The sequence below is a fragment of the Drosophila eugracilis genome, unplaced genomic scaffold (assembly GCF_018153835.1).
Source record: "Drosophila eugracilis isolate 14026-0451.02 unplaced genomic scaffold, ASM1815383v1 contig_376, whole genome shotgun sequence".
NCBI classification, from domain to species: domain Eukaryota; kingdom Metazoa; phylum Arthropoda; class Insecta; order Diptera; family Drosophilidae; genus Drosophila; species Drosophila eugracilis.
Window position 1 is genome coordinate 228,451 of NW_024573234.1, and position 21,676 is coordinate 250,126.

At 44.6% G+C, this 21,676-nt stretch overlaps 2 protein-coding genes across 4 annotated transcripts; one reads left to right on the plus strand and one right to left on the minus strand.

The window, feature by feature from the left end:
• Window positions 1-1,133: 1,133 nt before the first annotated feature.
• On the plus strand, window positions 1,134-3,165 carry LOC108118539 (calcineurin B homologous protein 2). The gene is made up of 2 exons (XM_017231292.2): window positions 1,134-2,160; window positions 2,221-3,165. The coding sequence occupies exon 2, from the start codon at window positions 2,274-2,276 to the stop codon at window positions 2,931-2,933; it is 660 nt and encodes a 219-aa protein (XP_017086781.1). The 5' UTR covers window positions 1,134-2,160; window positions 2,221-2,273; the 3' UTR covers window positions 2,934-3,165.
• Window positions 3,166-4,298: 1,133 nt separating this feature from the next.
• LOC108118538 (disheveled-associated activator of morphogenesis 1) lies at window positions 4,299-19,947 on the minus strand. Of its 3 annotated transcripts, XM_017231291.2 has the most exons (11): window positions 19,587-19,947; window positions 9,618-10,562; window positions 7,913-8,881; window positions 7,672-7,849; window positions 6,919-7,611; window positions 6,660-6,865; window positions 6,451-6,593; window positions 6,236-6,397; window positions 6,013-6,176; window positions 5,247-5,951; window positions 4,299-4,457 (listed from the first exon to the last, which is right to left on the minus strand). In XM_017231291.2, exons 1-11 carry the CDS (start codon window positions 19,632-19,634, stop codon window positions 4,423-4,425), a joined length of 4,248 nt encoding a protein of 1,415 aa, XP_017086780.1. In that variant the 5' UTR covers window positions 19,635-19,947; the 3' UTR covers window positions 4,299-4,422. The 3 variants fall into 3 exon arrangements, with proteins under 3 accessions (XP_017086780.1, XP_017086777.1, XP_017086779.1); XM_017231288.2 differs by having other exon boundaries at window positions 4,299-5,951; XM_017231290.2 differs by lacking the exon at window positions 6,236-6,397 and having other exon boundaries at window positions 4,299-5,951.
• Window positions 19,948-21,676: the final 1,729 nt, after the last annotated feature.

Below are 21,676 nucleotides of genomic sequence, written 5' to 3' on the forward strand. Positions count from 1 at the left end.
TTTGTTAGCTGGCTCCATTTCCTCGCCCCGCTAATTTTTGATTGTGTTTAATTTTTGTCGCCTCATTGTTATGGCAGTGGGGCATATGCCACTTCATGCCACTTCCACTCTTCCACTCTTCCACACTTCCCCAAAACATTCGAACATTTCTGTGAGACTTGTTTGCCGGCGGAAAACCTTGAGAATCGCCTAAAATGTTTTATTTATAATATTGTCGCTGTGTTTGCTAAAGGTTGGACATGGAGCACAAAGAAGGGGATAAGTCAGACTAGTGTTGTACCTAAGCCCTGTAGCTTTCAAAAACAATGAAACCGAAAACCTTTTCTAGATTCCGAATGTAAAAGCACGAAGTAGAATTAGAGAATTAGATAAAACCAAAATGACTAGCCAATATCCATGGTAATTTACCTAAGGAATAAGCGATCTAAGTGCATGCTAAACATGATCCATTTTATTATTGCCAGTACATCCAGGGCATCCTTGCCGCATCCAGCTGTCAGGATGGCCATATGGATAGAGCCACCCCCTAGGGATGCACTTCAAGACCCGCCTGATAATCGAGTTCATTTAAATGCATTAAACTTGTCTCATTATGCCGCAGTAATTGCATCAGCACGTTGAAACCAATCCATCGGCCGTCCGTCTGACTCATTCGAATGTGCAAACGAACAGCGGGCCTCGGACATATGGCTGCAGTGGGCCGCAAATTGGTGAGCAAACAAAAAACATTTTATGCAATTTGTACGCGCCAAAGGAAAACAAGGAATTCTGCGGACAGTCGGGGAGAGAATTATATCGTCAAATTGTCGTATAGCCAGGTTTATAAAGCTTTCACTTGGGGACATCCAAAAAATGATCCCAAAGTGCTGTAAGTTTAATAGGCAAGCCCAGCCCTCTAACCCATCCACCATGGTGAGCCACGAGCCAGTAGGACAAGCCAAGTAAAGCACTGTGGAAAGCTAATAGTGCGGCCCCCAATGTGGGCATTCGAAAATTGCTAATGTTGTTGCTGTCTAGTGTGGCCAATTTATTATTGCATTTGGCAACTGGGCAGTAAAAATTCGGGCTCGCTTTGATCTTGACGCGTTTTTGACACTCGCCGAGCAATTCGTCTATTTTCTCTCAGTCTCGGGAAGAGAAAAGCGGCGGATAGGGTCGGTGGACAGCCGGCGGCATGTGCTGCGCATTTTTCATTATTTTTTCTTTTCATATATAAGTTTTATTTTTCTTCAAAACGTTGAGAAAAAACGCTACTCATACACATTTCGGCGCATTACTCAGCTGCAAGCGGTCGTCAAATGTAAGAGTTTTTCTGCACGTATTTTTAGCCTCGCTCGGATCGCGCGATTCTATATGCAAAGCATATTCGTAATTTAAAAGCTCAATCATAGTCGCAGAGGTCGGGCCAATTGCATTGGCTATAGCTAAGCTATTTGTTTGTCATCAACCCCCAGGGGTTGCGAGTGGGATCTGAATCAGCGTGGCTTACGTTGATTTAACAGTTTAAAGCAATGAATGGTTGGTCTGGGTATAGGCAATCGCTGATTCCAACTCAGAATTTGCGTTGAATTTGCTTTGTTTATAAATCGAACACTTTACCTTGCGCTCTAGCCTTGCCAATGAACAGACACGCAACAAAAGCGGGCCAATTCGTTTCTTTGGTCACCAGGGGCTCTGTCAACTGGCAGCCGGCCAAGGCGCACGCACCGTGGCGCCTCCGCCGCCCCTAGGAAAGGGCATCAGGTGACGTAGGCGGCGAAGGAGGGGTCAGAAGATGAAGCACTCTCAATATAGTGCGTCAGAAGCGACGATATCGTGGAAATAGCTCAGCCCCGCCCCTTCCTCCTGTTCGCCAACCTGCGGCCTTGACAGCGCGCCCGTTTTGATTTATGCGGCATTTTGCAAAAGTCAACAAATGAAAATGACACAGATATAATGCCAAGAAAGCACCATTTCGATTTCGTTTGCACCAAGGTCGGACGTAAATAAGATGTCACACTGCCACCAGCTGGACCTCCGATATGTCTTCTCAACCAGGAATTTAATCGTACACAAAAATCATCTAATACAAAATGAAGGATATTTTCAAAAGCAACCGTAAAAAACTATTTTGTTTTTTTGTTATTATTGGAAAAGATGCCTGAACCAGAAATTCGAAAAGTAAGTTATCTTCGTGTTTACTGTAAGCAGTACGTTATTTTAACTCTCATACTTCATCAGGTTACTTGTATATCCCGAAACTGAAAAACTTTAAGCAACTGAACCAAGTCGCCATGGGCGCTATGGGGAGCCGTCAGCTAAATCCCGTCCAATGGGGAGACTACCAGCAAAGCTCGGGCCTGTCTGCAGAGCAGTTGGAGCAGCTGCACACGCGATTTCGCAGCTTGGATCGCCACCAGCTTGGCTATTTGACGCCTACCGACCTACTGCGCATACCACAGCTCTCGCTTAATCCGCTTCACCGTCAGATTGTGGATGGCTTCTTTCCCAGTCGGGATCCTAAAGCTCGACTCGATTTTACCCAGTTCGTGGACACCTGCGCCACCTTTCTGGTACCACAGTTTGGACGCGGATCGACTGGACGCCTCGACGGTCGCGCCCAGAAACTACGCCTTCTATCTAAGATGTTCGATACCCGACGCAGTGGTTACATCACTCGCGTTGACTTCCGCCAGATCATGCGTAGCCTCCTGGATCCGATGTGGAATAAGCAGCAGGAACATGACAGCGAAAAGGAACATGCCGAGGTCCAGAAGCCCGAGGTGGAGGCTGAATTGCTACTTCTGGAACAACAAGCATTCGGAATATCCCGCTGCGAAAAGATCTCATATGGAGAGTTTGAAAAGCGCCTGTGCAGTGCCGACATTGAAGGACGCATGTCGATAGCCAAGTGGCTGGTGAACGATGAAGAGGCCAGGATGAACCTGCCATGATTTATTATCGCTGTGTGTTTCAGTTCTGCATATGAAAAAAATAAACAAGTCCAGACAGAACTTCCGGCGCCGGCCAACATAAATTACCAATCGCAAATTATCATTAGTAAGGAAATTGATGTAAATGTATATTTCTAAAAAAAATATTAATTTGTTACTTTCAAACACCAAAGGCTCAGATATCACTAATTGTTTTGGTAGTAGCAGCTCTCATGACGAAATTAAAAATATATATAACTGATTAAAATATATAAAATTAATATTCTATAAATATCTAAATGAAACAAGTTTTGATTAATTTCATTCTGAATATTGATTAGTCCTGGCCCAAAAGTAGCCTGTAAATTTTTATATTTAATTTTTGTAGCATATTATCTTTTAAGTGTTGCATACTCTTGGCCGGCTGGTCGAGATACATGGTCGGGACATGATGGCACTTCAGCCCTGGTTTTAGCATGGAATTTTTGTAGCATTCTGTCTTTTATGTGTTGCATACTTTTGGTCGGGTGGTTGAGATAGAAAAAAAATTATGGTACTCCAGCCCTGGTATTAGCATAAATTTTTTTTGCATATCCACCTACTGAATTTTCTGTTCGCCTGGTATTTCGAATGAGAAATCTCCCAGTTTACCCGACAAAATTGACCACGGCTCGGCTCAAAATTTAGCTGAAAGCATGGATTTGTACCAGGCGAACAGAAACTGTAGCAAGTGACTATTATGTTTTTATATAGCGCAGTATCCACCTACTCAAATTTCTGTTCGCCTGGTATTTCAAATGGAAAAAATCCCAGTTTATCAACAAAAATTTACCACGGCTCGGCTCAAAATTTAGCTGAAATCGTCGATTTCTACCAGGCGAACAGAAACCACAGCAAGTAACCCGTTATCTTTTTAAAGCGCGCAGACTAGAGGTGGGCAATCATGTCAATTTGAGTTTGTGTCACGAATTTTCCACGACAGACACGAAAATGTTTTGAGTTTCCATGTGCTTTGATAGATCGTGATAGAAATAAGTAGTCACGCGTCCATCTCTTAAAAAACGGTGATTAGAGTAAACAAGTGATCCCGTTATATTTTTTTCATGGCGGCCAGACTAGAGGTGGACAATAATGTCAATTTCAGTTTGTGTCACGAGTTTTGCACGACTTACACGAAAATGCTTTAAATATTCATGTGTTTTTATAGATCTTGCTGAAAATAAGATGTCACGCGTCCATCTCTTTAAAAACGGTGATTTGACTAAATTTACACTTGCTAATATTGCTGTGCGCCTGATACTTGGAGCACAGTTTTGGGACAGAGGATGCCAGACTTTGTTGATAATAAAATAAATAATAACTAATCATAATAATAAACAAACAAAATAGCTTTGTTTATTTTATTCACAATAAATGTTTATTATAATTTGTTAACAGTAGGGAAATAATTTCCAGTAGAAGATAGCTTTCTCCGCATTAAAGCGAATCAGTGCAAAACTCCTAGTGCGCCTTAAGATTTTTGTATGTTTGATAAGGTTCTTCGTGCTAAAAAAAAACAAAAAAGAAACAAACAATGTACACATACATATGTACCTTAATTTTGAACATGACTTTATGGCGGCTATAGAGCTTCTCTGAGCTCTTTAGCGATTCCATGTGCTGTGATTATATTGAGTTTACTCGATTGCGCTACGATAAATGATTGAGCACTGAGAAATCGATTATATTTATGTATGTATGTTTAGCATTATGCGCGAAGAGATAATCGTAGAAGCATTTATGCCTTATGGTTTCTAAATACAATTTCTAAGGTACGTTATACATGATCCGATCTACGACGATTCGATTAGTTTATAACATTTTTATAGACTTTATTATAATTAAATTTCGATTTTGTAAAAAATTTGGTTTCACGCTTGCATTAGCCGAGCTTTTCGTTTAGTTATGTGCTATATAAGTAGGTATACACAAGCCGTAGTGTATACGTACTAGTTGTAGATAAAAATAATTACAAAAAGGGTCTATAATGTAAGAAAAAAATACTTCCCCGCAATCAAGAAACATTACTTTACACCAGTGCCAGATACGGAGGAGAATCTTTTTAATCCTCATACTCTTAATCTGCACTATATTTCTATTGGCGTCTCACAGTTCGTTCTCGCTCCCGTCCACTTTCCTCCCGTTGCAGGCTGCCGTGGCGGGGCGGAGAGGTGTGTCCGGCGGTTGTGCCGCTGCCGTTAAGCACTCGCGCCTTGCGTGACCGCTTGAATTTGGCCATATCCTCGCCAAAAACGTCGCCGGTTCTTAGGGCTGAGATGAGGTCGTCGAACTCACCCTTGTTGTCTACGCCTCCTCCCTTGGCTGGAGAATCTGGGGCTCCGTCCGGCGAGCCAGACTTGAGGCCCAAGTTGCGAGCCACGCTGCTCATCAGACCGGTCTTATTCTTGCGCTCTATGGTCCGCTTCTTGAGCTCAGCCTCCTGCTTTGAGCGTTTCTCCTCTTCCTCCTGGCGTCGGCGGAAGCTCTCATTGTCATGCCGCGCCTCCGCGAATGCGCCGAGGAAGGAGTCAAAGATTCCGAAGAACTCGTCGGGCTGCAGCACAGATCCATCCTCGCCGAACAGACGTACCGCTCTGTCGAAGCGCGTCTTCATGTCTTGGAACTTGTCCTCCAGCTCTGCAAAACGCACCGACGCCTGCGCGTGGAACTCTCGCATCACTGGCAGAAAGCGGTCACCCTGCTGGGCTGGACCTGAACTGCGATGAAACTCAATCTCGCGAGCCACGTCTGCCAAGCCTGTGCGTAACATCTGAATGTCCTTATCCATCTCGCCCAGCGACACTTTGGAGGCTTCGCGCACATGCGGGATGTCGTCCTCCAACTTAAGAAGGTCCTTAAACTTGCGTTCGATTACCTGGACGAGGTAGTGTAGCAGTGTGGTGCCCTTTGCGGCACTGGACTTCGTGTCTGCAAGTCGGTTTAGCGACGCCAGCCGGAATCCGGAGGCATTTCCGCGAGCCCCGCGATTCATGTAGTTTCCTGGTGGGATTTGAATTGATTGAATTATTGAGGATGATAGCTAACTGGTAGTAAACTATACCCAAGGCCAGAACCAACTCCAAAAGCTTGCGCAGGCGACGGGAACGAGCTACTTCGCGAGAGGCTTCCATAACACTGGTTATGCGAGGAATCAGATCGTTGATGGTTAGCATAAAACGCTTCTTATAGTGCAGACTCTTCAAACGCTGCTCGTAGTGGGGAATCCTAGGAATGGATGATTGTATAAAGATAGGTTCATAAGAAATATATAAAATAAAACCAACTTTGATATCTCATAAAGAAAGCGATCGGCCCGCGCCAGAGACTCAATATCCTCGCTGTGCTCGTCCAGTAAGGCTCGCTCTTCCGCCGAGGGCGTGAACTTGAGAAGTTGCTCGACCATGTCTAACTGCAGTTGCTCGTTGCTATCCATAGAGAGAATGGCCCTGGAAGTGCATTTGGTTAGCATTTACGGACGGCTGAACCTAAAAAATCTTACTTTGATATCTCTATGTCGCTCATCTTCAGCTTACTCAGCAGGATCGTGCAGTTCTGCGCCCTGCGTCCATCGATCACCGATAGCACTTTCTGCTTGGCCGCCTTGCCAGTAACCCTTAAGTCCTCATAGGATCCATCGGTGGTCTGGAAAAGACGGGGGGTTTTAGCCGAGACCCGGGTATATTATGAAGATTCCAGTTCTCAACTCACCGACACCCCGTTCTTTTGGTATGCCGAAAACAACTTATCTATCGACTCTAGCTCCATGTTATTGTATAGCTTGCTCTCGTCCAGTTCGCTCCACACTGTGCCTTGCAGCTTGGCGTCCGGCAGTTTTGACCAGTTGAAGCTCTTAAGGGGATTCGTCGGCTGTGGCACATTCTTCTTTGGCAAATCGGTTTTTGGTGGCGCAGGAGCTGAAGGAACGCAATTATTAGCAGTCGGCGATACTCGGATTTAGACAACTTACCCGTCGTTTGAGGCATGCTAGGTGGTGGTGGGGCTCCAGGGCAGGGAGGTGGTGGTGGGGGCATCATGGACGGCGCCATGGGCGGTGGGGGCGGCGGAATGGCCTTGAGCATGGGAGGCGCCTGCGGGGGCGAAACTGCCCCGTTGCAGCCAGTCAGACCGGCCACCTTTTGGTCGTCAGGGATGCTGCCCTCGGTAACCAGCCGCTCCAAGCGTGCACGCTCCTGCTGTTCGCTAAGTAGACGGTGCCAAAGGTCCTCCGCTCGCATCTCAGCCGTCTGTGCCCGTTGCACGGCCTGTGAGTGCTGCGTGGACTCTTTTTCCAAACGTTCGCGCATACGCGCTAGACCCGTCTCCAGGTCCTCCTTCTCCTGCATGCGCAGGTCGAGTTCCTGCTCCTTCTTGGCCAGTCGCGACTGTACGTCAAAGTTCTCGCGCTCCAACTCGTCAGCCCTCTTTCGCGCCTGCGTCAGCTCTTCCTCCTTGACTAGCAAACGAACGAGCTTGGCCACGTCGATCTTCAAAGGTGCTACATCAGGATCGTGGACTGTCGAGCCGCTAGCCATTTTTATTTGCTTCTCAGGGTCATCCGGATCGGAGATGAGATCGCTGCTCGGCCGCTGTTCCACCTGGAGCACAATTTGTTGCACCACGCGATCTATTAGCAGCCAGTGCTCCGTGCAGTGGCCCGTATCTGATAAAGAGTTGAATAGGGATTAGATGAGATTTTATAAGAACTGAAGGAATCACTTACAGGGAAGCAGGAGCATGTGCTGCAGAAGAGAGAGCATGTGGGAATAAGCGGGGGAGTGGCTAAGCTTGCGGCGCAGCAGCTCAAACATTGAGCCTGCGCTCTTGGTGTCTACATGTTCCTCGTTGAAGCGGCGGGCAAATTCCTTCTCATCCTCGGCACGCACCATCTCAAAGAAATCCTGTAGTAAGTTTAAAGCAAAAAGCATTAGATAAGGGCTCTCTAATTTGATTTAGGCACTCACCAAATGCCGGTCCAATGTCTCGTTCTCGTGCGTTCTCAGCTTTTCTATCACTGGTTGAATGCCTAGCATGAGGAACTCGTATCTCAAGTGCAGTCGGAAGTCGAGGTTCTCCTGGCCGGGTCCGTAGTTTAGCACCGCATTCACGAATGACATGAGAGCGGTCTTCAGATTAACATTGTCCCTGTACGCATAGGTGGAGCGATCCAAATCGTTGACTATGCTCTGGAAACGTGTCCGCTCAGTGGCAAACTCCTGGAAGTAGAGCATAGCCTGCAGCACCTTGCGATGACCGCCGGGCACTAGGCATACGGCGCCCAGGATCTCCAGGGCGGCGATCTTGGTGCGGATGTTATCTGCGACCAGGGATCTTGCTATCGTGTCAATGGCCGTAGGATGGGCTAGGACGTGGGCCCGTCCCATCGAATTGTTCATCAGCGCCTTTATGCAGCCAATGAGACTGGTGTGGAGAGGGCTGTTGGCTACCCGGATGTCCAGCTGGAGCAGGAGATCGAGCAGGGCCGGCAGCCCATCGAGCTCCACAAATCGGAGCACGAAGCTGTGCGTGGAGGTGCGCAAAGCCGTCTTCACGGCATCGACAAAGGCGGCATGGCCATCTAGGCGGTTTCCCACCTCATGGCTGGGCGAGTCTTCTGGTGAGAGGGATATGTGTACCACCAGGTCCTTTAGTCGCTCGATGTAGTGCTCTGCGGTGGGAGGTTGGGTGATGGCCGCCGCATCTGGTCCATCGCCTGTATCTAGGGGCAATTTCCTCGAGCAGTATATCTGCCACTTCTTCTGCGCAGGAAGGCTCAGCATCGCCTCCTTGTTGGGGGCTGTCAGATCGAGCTCCTCGACCAGTTCCGCGAATTTCGAGTCCAACTCATCCACCGAAGGCATGGGTTGCGTAGGCGTGAGCGTCTGCAGGGTGAAAGCCCCTTCCACCACGCATATCTCAGGTGGCTCATCATCCTGGAACAGAAAGATATAAAAATGCATTAGTGGACGCTAACTCAGGCGACTGGGTTCTCCGCCCTCCACCAGTGCGTGTCGAAACCATTGTACAACCTCGAGCTGAATACCACACCAAGTAGGCAAGCCAATCCGCAAGATTAGGAAACAGTTCTGCTCGCTGAGCTTGTGGCAACTGTTCGGCTGTCTAGTCGAGGTTTCAGTTTTTGTTTATTAGCCTCATTTTTTCTGTTCTAACTACAAAGCTATTGACCAGGCTTTATTTATCAATGTTTGGAGATTGCATGTCTTTAATGAATTTTTAAAGATATTCAATTTGCACTACATTTTCACCCTTAACTAGCTGGCGCGGAACACCGGAAAATTTAAATTAGCTATTGAGCTTCTATCAGATCCTTCCTAACGCTACGTTACTTATCGCGCGTATGCAACTTCGTGTATATTTGACAAATTCACAGAAAACAAAATTGTGAAAGGTTGGCCAGCGTTGAGGCAGCGTTCGAGTGCCGTCTCCGATTTCGATATGCAATTGGGTCTTTCGGGTGTGCGAGCTAGGCACGTGACTTCGCCTGAATTTTTCTTTAGCTTGTTCTATATGGTGTAAGAAATCAATTAATATTCATTTACTTCTCTTTTCCCCTCGAAACTGTATCTGTGCTATCTATTGTAGATGTTTAATTTTATTTGTTGAGGACCTTGTAAATCTTATACCGACGACAGCTTTGTTTGCACCTACCTTGAAGCAACCGCACCAGACCCTTCTGCCTCTGAACCCGGGCATTTTCTTTTTCTGTTGGTGCCTGTAGTGCTTCTGGAGCGGAGTCTCGTTGCTACTGGTGCTGTCTGATAGCCACTTCCTAAATCCAAGACTACAATTATTGCTGCTTCTGTTTCCGTTACAGTTGGCGCTCCCGCTCCCGTTGCCGTCAAGGTCCTCCTTCAAACCAAAGGGATACCCAAATGTGTAGCCTAGTATGTTGTGGGTGTAGAAGGAACCGGCTCCGCTGCCCAGGCCGTTTTCATGGTCCGACTGTGACTGCTGCCGCTGCTGTTGACTGCCGCTGCAGCTACTGTCACGGTTGGGAGCGCTGCGTCCGCTGTACTGATTCCAATAGCGATATAGTCCGTGGAAGCAGTTGTAATCTCTGAGAAAACCTTTCCAATGCTCAAAGTAAAAACGCTCCTGGAAGTTATTGGACGAGGTGTCGCTGCCGTTGTTGTTGTTATTACCGTTGCCGCTGACGGGGTGGGTGTTAACGTTGCTACTGCTGCTGCTAATGCTAATGATGGGCAGGGTGGCGGTACTGCCCTGGTTGAGGTCGAGGTCGCTGCAGCTGTTTAGGCTGGTGATAGACACCAAACTGCTGTTCTTATAACAGTCGTTGTTGCTCGGGACGTCTGTTTTGATGGCTGTAGCGTTGTCACTGGTTATCGTTATCTTAGTCACTCCAGCCGCACTACTAGTGGTTGTTGTTGCGTCGATAGTAACTGCTTCTGCTACGCCCGCTCCTCCATTGATGGCAATGCAGTTGCCGTTCAAGCTGGTCACAGAAGTGCTGGCTCCCCCGGGCGACGCCTTGGTCTTCTCTAGCGTGCTCTCCGGACTTGCCTGAAGTATTTCCGAGTTGGCACTGTGCGTGTCCGGTTCATTGATGCACACAATGGGACACGACTGCAGCGTCTGCAAAAGAGACCGAGAGGAGAGAAACGTTAGTATTCTGAAGTTATTGACCTGACCACAACATTGTGACAGCTCGCTAAGGCCGGTTGACAAGCTGAGGTGTTACACCTGATAAATGGCCGTCACCAACCACCGACATAAGCCAAAGCAACAACTACACGAATTACAGACCAGACAGCCTTCAAAACGGACCAAGAAAATAAATGCAATTTAGCAATATTAAAATTCGGGTTGTGGGTGGCCTTTACTAACATAAACGTGGTTGCAGTTTAGGTTCTAATGCAGCTTTGACTCATGACCTGCCTAACTCAACGGCGATAAACGCATTGCTCTAGTGATATATATATTAATATAGCCAAGGAGTGGCTAGTGTTTCATTTGTGAGCGATTTTCTTCGGGGGTTTCCTTGTAGAACTAAAATTCATTTCCTTCTGCTTTAAATTACAATTACATTGTGCTGCACAATCGAAATTCTATACACTCAATAGCGCCGCTTAAGACGTAATCGAGCAGCGGTAAGAGGCAGTATTAGCAATTACATGCTGATGATAGCTTATTAATTTGCTTTTATTACACCTCTATCCGATTCCGAATGAGTGGAGTGCTATTTGGGCACGGACTGGAGCTGGTGTAGGTATTTGAAATGGAATAGGTGGCTCGCTTGGTTCGTCCGACTTACTCAATCTGTCGATGGCTCCACTTGCGTTTGTCGAAGCGAGTACTCAATCAATAGCCCCCAACCAGATAACAGTTTTGACTGGCTGGGGTTCTCGCATGGAAGGATTAAAATTAATGCTGAGTTTGTAAATACCAAATCAACCTTAATCAATCTTAAGACGGAATTAGCCATGCAAGTTTTCCATCTCCGTCGGGGAACAATTTCAGATGCAGTTGCCCCAGTTACCAACTGTGTCCGAAGCCAGCTGCTGTGACAGCTTCTGTCTCAGCTTTGTCTCCGCTGCTGTCGTCGATGTCACAAATTAGGTCAATGCTTAAGCTTCGGTCTTTGCTTCCTAGCTCGGGTCACACCAGACAGCCTCCATTCCCATCTGGGTCTCAATAGCAATCTCCGTCTGACTCGCAGTCCACAAATTGGTGCGTGGGCCCGCTCTACTAATTAAGTCCGCGCTTAAAAGGCCCGTTTTTGGTCTACACGCGGGCCTAATTAGACCGACCTTTTCTTTTGGCCAAATGTACATTATGGAACATCATGGAATCGACAGCTTGGTTCAAAAATTGTGTTCTGACCAAATCAAAGCCAAAAACAATCGCAATTGAAATGTGTAATGCCTCGTTGAGTTCTTAATAAAATCGATTGGCATACAAACCTGAAAAACTTTTGTTCCGTCCATTTTTTCAAAAATTAATGGTAAAATTTTGAATTTTGAATTTTTCGAAAAATGTATAAAATGTATTAATGTATTAATGTATTCCAAAGCAGTAAAATTATGGCTTAAGAAAGTTAGCACTTCCGAGAGATAGGGCAACGCTTGCTACAACTGAGTAAAGTGCTTATTTTTACACATGTTTAAAGTGCACTTCCGAGTACACCCACTGGCCAATCAGGCCACGGAGTAGCGTAATAACTTCATAAGAGTGAAATGGACGACTACGAGTTGGGGATCACAGATCTTCGGTGACCGGCGGGGGAGCTGGATCTTTCGGACTAGCCAGTTCATCGAACAGCTGCACTGCCCTTAGCAGCGGCGAAAAATACATTAAAGCATGCAAGCTACAGCCAAAATGAAAAACTAGTTTTCACCGTGCCAGGAAAATGAAGAAACATATCGAAAGCGCTCGCACAGCTGACAGTCAGACACTTTTCCTTTTTGGCTTAGCAAATCACCGCCCCAACGTTAACAGAGCTCATCATTACTCACTTTTCCGGCACTTTGTGTGAGGAGTTTTCAAATCTTGGCGGGCTCTGGCGGTTACTTTACCGAACGAATCCCTATATCCGCAATGGCAAAGCTCAACATTTTAAAACTAGCAATCGAGTTAGAGATGTAAATTTTACTTTATAAGCAAGTACCGCGTCTGAAAGATACTTGCTGCTCTCTCACTACCAACCTTTCTGGCGTAACATCTGCGATAAGAATATTTGTTGCCTTAGAGTAGGCGTAGTGGAAAAATCCGCCGCGATTAGCGAGATAAAGAGTTTACGTGCCAATGTGATATACATTAATCCAGATTTTTAAAGTGTTTCATCATTTTTACCAGATATTAGGTTTCAATGCTGCCAAGGAAATTGAAAATGTAAACAATGAAGTGTAACTCCCAAAATGGAAAATGCGAACCTTTACGAGATATTAGCTTCAAGTTAGTAGGTCAATCTTAGTAGTTAATCTTTGAAACTGTTTACTTCTTGTTTAAGGAGGCAGGGAAGTAATTAGCGGAACATACCGGGCTCTATATATATTAAATCACAAGCGTCTCTCCGCCAACTGCGCTCTTAGTTGGTATATTGGTTTATTTACCTTTTTGTACTTATGGCCGAACAGGCCCCTCGCCGTGCCCACCTGAGTCACTGAGAATTTATGGCCAAAAGTTCGGGTACCTCAAGCGATATCGAAGTGGGTGCAGCAGCTTATATTTAAATGAGTCGAGGAAAATATCAGAAAATCCAATAAATGCCAATAGTGGAATGTACGAAAAAGGTATGCAAAAAGTGTGAGTGTTTTTACCTCGGCTTAAGTCTACAACACAACGACCGGCGAGGTGATCATCTAATGCTGCGGGCATTAACTTTCACTAAATGCATCCATGAATTTATCGCCGTCGTCCGCCGTTTTTAGTGGTTGATGAGGGTCAGCAACAACAAAGAATCGATCAGGGCGATCCGTTCCAACCAACCCTTTCTGCCCCGCCCATGGCAGCATGTCAACGGTCAACGGTCATTGCTCATCGTTTGTCGTTTGCCGTTTTTGTTTTGGCTTTTGTTTTCGGCAGATAATTATTGGCGCATCAACATCTTGCTGAACAAGTGCTTTTAAAAGCGATTACAATCAAGAGAAGTTTCTGCGTTATGAATAATTACTGTATTTCCAATTATCTAGCAGATTGTCACAGGTAACTCTTTAAGTTCATTTAAGAGCTCTCTCAATTTTAATAATAATAATGATAGATTTTAATTTAGGAAATGGGAAATCCCATGATGAAGATTTTTAAGCGGACGAAGTCGCTCTGAGTTAGTCATGGATTAATACCGTGGAAATTGTTGTCCCCGTGGGTAATTTACTTTACTGTCAAATTGTTACCAAAAGTTTAGCTAATCTGCCTTCAGCACTCCGATAAGCCTCTAATGCTGACTAAAGCTCTGCGAGAAATCCAAAATTAGCCTGAGTCTGGCAATCCGGCTGACATTTAAAGTTTAAGAGGCCATGAAATGCACGCTGGAAATGTGCTCGGGCAGGGGTCTTCGCCCAAATTGTATCCCATCGGCAGATATTGGTATTGGTGCATAATTATATACCAATAATGGGTCTAATTGGCCAACTGGGGTTACCGGTAGACAAAAATAACTGGCAAGTGAAAAGTGGTTCAGATTAACTATTAGCAGATGGATTCGTAGCGGCCTTCAGACTCCGGCAGAAGACGGAAGAACATAGAGTCGCTTCGAAGGCTTCAGCTTCGAGACTTTTACTAAGACCATATTGAGCGAGGGCATGGCGCAGAGGGAATTCGCCTCTAAGCACAGCAATTAATTACCCGGCAGACACATTATTCCCTATTGACTTTGGCTGCTAGCATGCCACGATCAGCAATCGAAGTCGGAGTCGATATAGCATGATACTTCAGTTACACATCGGGGGATAGCTTATTTATGGATAGAAAAGTTAGCTCAAATATGCAGTACACCCCCAAGATATCCAGTTTGTGGATCAGGGACAAAGAAAACCAGTTTGCGGATCCAGAGTCTGCTGACAGTATTTGTGAGATACAAGCTCGCCGCTCGAGTCTTTCGGTCTGGGTTTCCATACTGCCCCCTCAGTGTTGTGTTTCAAGTGCTTTGTTTTATTTCGTAATGACATTTATTCCGCATTATTGCAACTTAATTAAGGCTTGGTATCGGCGCTGTAGCTAACATAGTTGGAGCTACTATAGGTTCGGTCGAAATCGAAGTAAACTAGCTACATAGGTACATATATTATCACTATATGCCTCAAAATATATATATTTTTTGGAATTGAGATATAATAAAACCATTATCGTTTGGGTTTCGTGTCGGAAAAGAAACTACACTCTATTCGATCACTGTGCCTAAACTAAGACATTCCGTTTTCTCTCCTAGTTTTGGTAATTTTGTGCTAGGGACCAAGGGACCAAATCAGGGGCGGAAGTTGAGGGCGCATTGTTGGGCACTTGTCCGAAATGTACCGACGAATTTCTGAAAATTTTATTTCGGATTTAATGGAGGCTTACGTAAAGCATGGCATCAATGGCTCTTTTGCAGGCCTCAAAAGTAACTGAGAAAAAAGAAAAAACAGCTAAAACGACACCAATTGTGCAATTTATCTTTATTTAATTTAACTTTTACTTTCGTCGTCGTTGCTGTTGGTTGTTGTTCAGTTGTTGTTGTGCTCGGCGAACGCGTTTCATAAATTGCAAATAATTTTTCAGCCAAAATCGACTTGATACAAAATAAAAAGAAAATAATCGAAAAAGCAAAAGAGATATCCAGGCACAGGCATACGAATCGCTAAAGAGTCGGCCCGATCATGGGTATATATATAAATGCGGCGAGGTATGCTGAGAAGAGGTATGCTAATCCGGTAAATCAATTGATGTGCGCCGCGGGCGCTTAAAAAATCGATATAAATTATTAATTCGAAACAATGCAAAGCAAAAGAGTTAAAAAGCCAAAGCAAAAGCAAAAGCCGAATGAAAACCAATCCGAAAAACAAAAGCCGCCGCAGCAGTAGAAAGAAAAGTCCAGACAAGTCGCACTCGAACCGAGATAGAAGAAAAAACCCGAAACAATTTTCTTTCATTCACTTTTGCGTTGGCCATTTAATTTGCCTTAACGAGCCGGGGTCGGGATGCGTTTTGGGGGTAAGAGCTAATATAATTGATGGGCGCATCACGCAGATAGAGCAGAGGTGGGCAACACGTGACTCTATTTCTGCTGGCCATTGATATTATATTGCAATAATTAGAACTCCCTTGCTGAGACCAGTTACATTTAGGAACCGATATCTCAAATACCGATTCCAAAACCAGGATTCTTCATTTCTAACCTTATTCAGACTTCTCGGGAGACCCCAAGTTCGAAGTTGGCAATTTAAATTGCATTGCACTGACCCCCAGGAGGAGATGAATCTGTTTATTATCTTCACTTGTTCGACACGTGCCTCCGATTTGCGAGATTCGATTTCTGATTGCTGATTGCTGATCGCTGATCACAGATCTCCCATTTCACCGCACTCCGTAGAAAGCAAAAGTTAAAGTTAACCGAAAATCGAAAAACTGAAAACTGAAAGCAAAACACATGTATCTTGACCCTCATTAATTCAAGTCAGCTGCCAAGGCATTGGCAAAAAAGAAAGAAGTTGAAAAACATAAGAAAAACCTAAAATTAACAGTTTCAGTTTCAGTTTCGATTTTCGGTTTAGGAGGGGGTTTTCAGTATTAAGTTTGGGGATGGGAACTCCACTCTGGACGCATCAATTAACATAAGAAATTTATTTAAATTACAATATTTCATTTCATACGCGGTCCCCATCCCCTTTTGGCTTCTTGAGCTTGGTGAATGTTTTCACTTTCGTTCGGCATCCGAAAAATAAAAGTCTGCGGTTTGCAATCAGCAGTCTGAGCATCCGTCGGCAACCTGTTTTGGCCTGACTGACTGAACGCTTACGATGATTATTGTGATTATTGGCTGGCGGCCGAGTGGGAAACACTTTGGCTCGAATCTGAACGAAACCCCAAAACACACAAATCGAGTACAAAAAGGAAAGTGAAAATGTTTATCAAAAAAAGAGAGAAAAACAAAGCAGAAGATCGTATAGATCGTGAGCTCCCCCGTCCCGCATTTTCTAGCTGGTAAATTAAGTTGGCAATTTCTTGTTTTGTTTGTTGGTGAAATTTGGCTGACAAAGGAAACTCCTGGTCAGCCGTGAGCGTGTGGAAAGTGGTTGGTGGGGGACTACCCGCTCCACCACAGTGGGGCCGCTGTTTATGGGAACCCTTGACCTTTGACGCCTGACTACATCCCAACCTCTTTAACAATCCACGGCTTACCTTGTTTCTGCGGAGCGGCACGTTCATTTCCACCTTCCCATCTCAGAACTGTGCTCTATCTTATCCGACTTTCGGCAAAATATATTCTGTTATTTGCCTTTTTTTTTTTCATGTTTACTCTCTTTTGACACTGACAATTTAAGGCAAAGGAAATCTTATCACAACAGATGGGAAGACAGATACGTAGATTTCATACTATGAAGAGATACGTACTTTTTAGGGTCAATTTAATATAATTTTGTACCTGACCAACATAGTTTAACTAGGCTTTATCACTCTTATAACTGCTACTATTATTTATCCAAAGCTGCCACTACTTTTAATTGTTCGATTTATTGTCAGATAACCAATGCCGGGACATTAAAGATCCACATCCATATCTGAGACACGAACTGATGCGTAATCAGCTATCAACTAGCTAGCTTTTTGGTCACTTTCACTTGCCAAAAGACGAAAACAAACGAATTATGTATTTTTAGTTGATTAGCCGGTCAGCCGCTGCTAATTTATGTCCGCATAAATTTTAATTTCAATCTCGGACAAACTCTGGAAAGTTTTGGCGCGTAGGTGGCCCGCAAATGGATAGCATTACATGCAGATACTTTTGTTTATTTTGGCATTATGTTCGATTAAATAAGTCAAACAAGACAGTTACCTGGAGTGGAATGGTCCCCGAGTCCGAGTCCCAGTCCAAGTCTGAGTGGATCGGACTGTGCTGGAGTGGGGACTTCACATGCAAATCAGCCAGAGACAGGAAATTATTACAGTGCCCCCCGCCTCCCAAACCCACTTTTCCCGGTCTTGTTTTGGTTATGTGCTGGTGGTTTCGTTTGATTTCACAGTGATTCATTAGCATTACATGCCTTCCGTATTTGGGATTCGAAAATATAGTATGAGCTAGGCCTATGCACAGTGCTAAGCGGCTATATGACTTAGAGCTTTCCGTAAGCGAAGAGCGATATCAATCCGTTATCGGGAATCAGCTTTCTTTTAATGTGGTCACCATATACGAGATGTCCGAAACCTTGGCTGTCTGTCTAGGATTACCTATTGTGTGGATTCCGGTCTATTTCTACTATTTCTACTTATTTACGCTTTCGAAAAACAAAACCTAAAATCACTAAAGATTCTTACCCAATATATTGTACTTTTGATTTATAGTGCCTGGACAACGATGTTAAACTAAAATATTAAACATTGAAAGATAGTTGGAGGAAGGTCGAAATGCATTAGCTCTATACATCCACATACTTGGCCCACATTCTAAGATACCCCCGTACCGCCATGTAAAACTCCGTAGGCTAGGCCAATGTCAGTCTGGCAGGTCTATAATCCGAGAGCGGCTTACGTCATAAGAAAAACGGTCATACGCCAGACGAGATTCGACTGAGCAGAACCAGTTCAAAACCAGGATTGGTGGCACTTGCAGATTGCAGATACTTTGCCAGAAAAAGATGCCGAGGTAGATGCAGATTGTGCAACCTGCGGATTCCATGGAGAAAGCTCAGCGGAATTCTAGTGCATATTACGGTAGTTGTCGGCACAACAGCACTTGTCGTTAGTGATTGGTCGGTCAGAGGAGATACGGGATCTCAAATCTTGTGTCACAAGCTAAGACTGTCGCAGGTAGGCCCGCAGAATGTCAAGTGTAGGAAATAAGTGAGGAAAACTAGGAACACCGTTACTCTGCTTATTTATAATGTTAATTGCAACATATTTTTTTGGTAAGACATAAAGACGTATTTGGCAACTGATGTTCGGAGGGGAATACGATTCATAAACAAAGCAAATACTGAATAGATGGTCAAAAAGGCAATTGAATATTATAACTCAACTATAATCAATTATTGTTGCACAAACGCCCGATGCGTTGCTGCATTGCACCCTCAAAAGCTCTGCTATGTAATTTGCTGCCTCGGACGGCATCTACTTGTTTGTTTTTCGTTTGATTTTGTTTTGTGTTTGTTATGCGCTGCGCTGCATTTCGTCAGCTCATTCAATTAAGGCTCATTGAGGCGCACTCATGATCGGGGGGCGGAGTGAGCGGAATGGCGGGATGGCGCGGTGGCCAATGGGCACTTAATTTCACTGGGGCGCATTTCACTTTCATTTCTACACAATCAAAATGCACGGGTACCCGGACATCCAAACATCGGCGCTCAGGTGGGGGATTCAAAAGGGGCGACTGGAAAAACTGAGGCGCAAAAAATTCAATTTCATTTTATTTATGAGCGGCTAGGCGACACTTTTGAATGCAAATGGCGCTAAATTGTTGGTCAAGTGAGAGTGGACTCTCACTGTCTCTTTTCCTAACCCCTTTCTAATCTCCTCTTCCGTAATTACAGGAGGAAAACCTACTAGCCCCAAAAGGAAGTGTAAGTGGCCCAACGGGACTTCGATTGACAAATTGCCTAGGAGACCATTCGGAAGTAATAGAAGGGGTTCAAAAAGCACTGCAGAGAATTTGGGTTCTGGTAAGAAAAATGCCGAAGTACCTATTTAAAAAGAATGCTTGTTGAGGCCAAATAGACATACAAGAATACCTCCCGAAGCCACCCTTCACTGTTCATATTTAACTTTATAATTTCTTTGAATGTATTTTATATTTTAAGTTTCCCAATTAGCTCCTTTGGCAAACAATAACTTCATTTTACCCTGCCTAGACACAGCATAAGAGTAATTTTGCAGAACCTACTTCGTCCAATCTTTTTCTTAGGAGATTCACTCTTTACTGGTTTATCTGGATCGCGACCCAGAGACCCACTGACAGCCCTAGGAACTCACCGTGTTGATCTTATCCATGAAGACGCTCATATGGTTCTTTCCAGACATTGCGACCCACTGCTTAAGTATTCGAAAACTATATCTTTTCAAGTATTTTCTGCCACAGATGAATGCAGCAACAACCCGCACATCACGCACAGCACATCGCCAATTAACTTGGTGCGAAAAAAAATTAATCAAAAAAATAATAAAAATGTATTTAAATAGGTGTCCGCGCGACGTTGGCTGCACTGGACAGAAACACACGCACGACTTTTTCCAGATAACAATTTGGATCAGTTCGATTTCTATATCGTCTGTAGCATTAGCTTATGTTTTTAACAGCCGGTGGGGACGGGACTCGCTCGCGTGCGTTCTAATCGACGGCTTCCAGCGCATTGAACGCTCGCCGCTCAAGACGTGCCCACGGGAGCGGCGACTTGGCCAAAAGCAGCAGCAGCACACAAAACGAACACGTCGTAGTGAACCGAAGAAGTTGGCCAAGACGGCATAGCAGCGACAGGTGCCAAAAGAGAGCGCAAGAGCGAATGCGAGCTCCAAACCGGCTCGCAGCAGTAAGCTGGCTTTGAGCCTATTCTGTACCCAATGCCAGAGACGGCACTGTGCCCCAGTCCCCACGCCCGTGTTCCGCGCGACCTGACCAACGTATTGGGGCCGCCTTGTTTGCGGTGGGTAGTGGTGTCTTGGGTTATGATGGGCGTTTCTCAAGCGGAAAGGGGAGTGCATTCCAGGCGTACTTATGAAAACAAGGGCGGCACTTAAGTACTCAGCCCTCAGACCCAGTGCTGTGACACTTGATTTTTAAAGGGCGAATCAGGGGTGTGAAAAAGAAGGGCTGATTGCTATGACACTCTGCTGATAGTTTATAGGACAAAGCTTATAGTAGAGGTGAGTCTTATGTCTGCTCTTTAAGCCCTACGGAGTGAGTGCTTGAATTTGACTTTTATCCGATTTTTGGCTGTGTACCTGTGTAATCGAACAACTTAATTAGCTCCGGCAAATCAGCCGCCGACAACGGACAATTGCAAGTCAGTACAATAAGTTATTCAAAACCGTGCATATAGCCATGTCCACCGGTAACTTTGGCAATTGTGGTATCAAATCTAGAGTCGATATCAACAACAATTTGAGGTCGTCATAAGTAAAGCTTTATTTTGTCTCTTTTCATTGTGATTTCTCGAAGTGTCATGCAGAAAATCAAAAATCATGGCAATACCGCTCTGTAAATATACCCCCTCATCGACAGATTTTTGGCAACGATTCTCGTTTTTTATGAAACGGTCCTTATCAAAGTCAATGTTGTTGTTTTTATAACGCAGATCATTGGCCAAATTTGGTGGTCATACAATTTAGAGCCGTGGTTGTGGTTGGTGGCCAACCTCTCTTGATATATTGTTTTTAATACCCTCAACTCGTCATCGCAGACGTTAACAGCCAAAGAAAACCGCTCAGAACATCTACCATTTTAGGGCCGAGTTTCAAACGGAACGGAGTCCGTTAAATACATATTTTACTTAAATTATTTCGCGGCTAAATCCCTAATAGTCCAATAGTTAAAAGCAAAAAGGCATCAAATTTTCATCTTATGTTAATAAAGGAGATACTTTAAATAACTTTTGGAATTTTGCTGTTTCTGATTTAACCGGTACTGACTACGAGCAATGATTACATTTCGGTGGGTTCAGGTTCAGTTATCGGTTAGATGGCAACGAACCCGCTTGCAGATTCCTTACTCACCTGTTGGTAATCGGCCTAGTTGTTAAGCTTAGTCTTTGGCTGCAACAAGAAGAGAGAGGCGAATTAGTAAAAAATCTACGGTTACGGTAAGACGCAGAACTCCGTCATAGTTATAGATAATCAAAGTCTCCCCATTCATTAATGCAATCATCCCGACTCGACCCTTTTCATTTTCCATTCTACCTTTTTATGGGTGTTGTGCCAACTCATCTGAAAGCCAACAGGCTTCGATCGCAATTACTTGGCCATTATAGGATGCCGTCAGACATAATTTTCCATTAGCAGCTTTTTATGGATTGGCTAAGAAAACGTGAGCATAGGTTTGATGCAATTACTGAAACTCCCACTAATTT

Coding starts and splice junctions, on each gene's coding strand:
- LOC108118539 (XM_017231292.2), top strand. CDS start 2,274: ATGGGCGCTATGGGGAGCCGTCAGCTAAATCCCGTCCAATGGGGAGAC.
- LOC108118538 (XM_017231288.2), bottom strand. CDS start 19,634: ATGTCTGGAAAGAACCATATGAGCGTCTTCATGGATAAGATCAACACG. Junction 8,882..9,617: donor TCTGGTGCGGTTGCTTCAAG/GTAGGTGCAAAC, acceptor TTTCTGTTCCAG/GATGATGAGCCACCTGAGAT. Junction 6,177..6,235: donor TTTCTTTATGAGATATCAAA/GTTGGTTTTATT, acceptor ATCCATTCCTAG/GATTCCCCACTACGAGCAGC.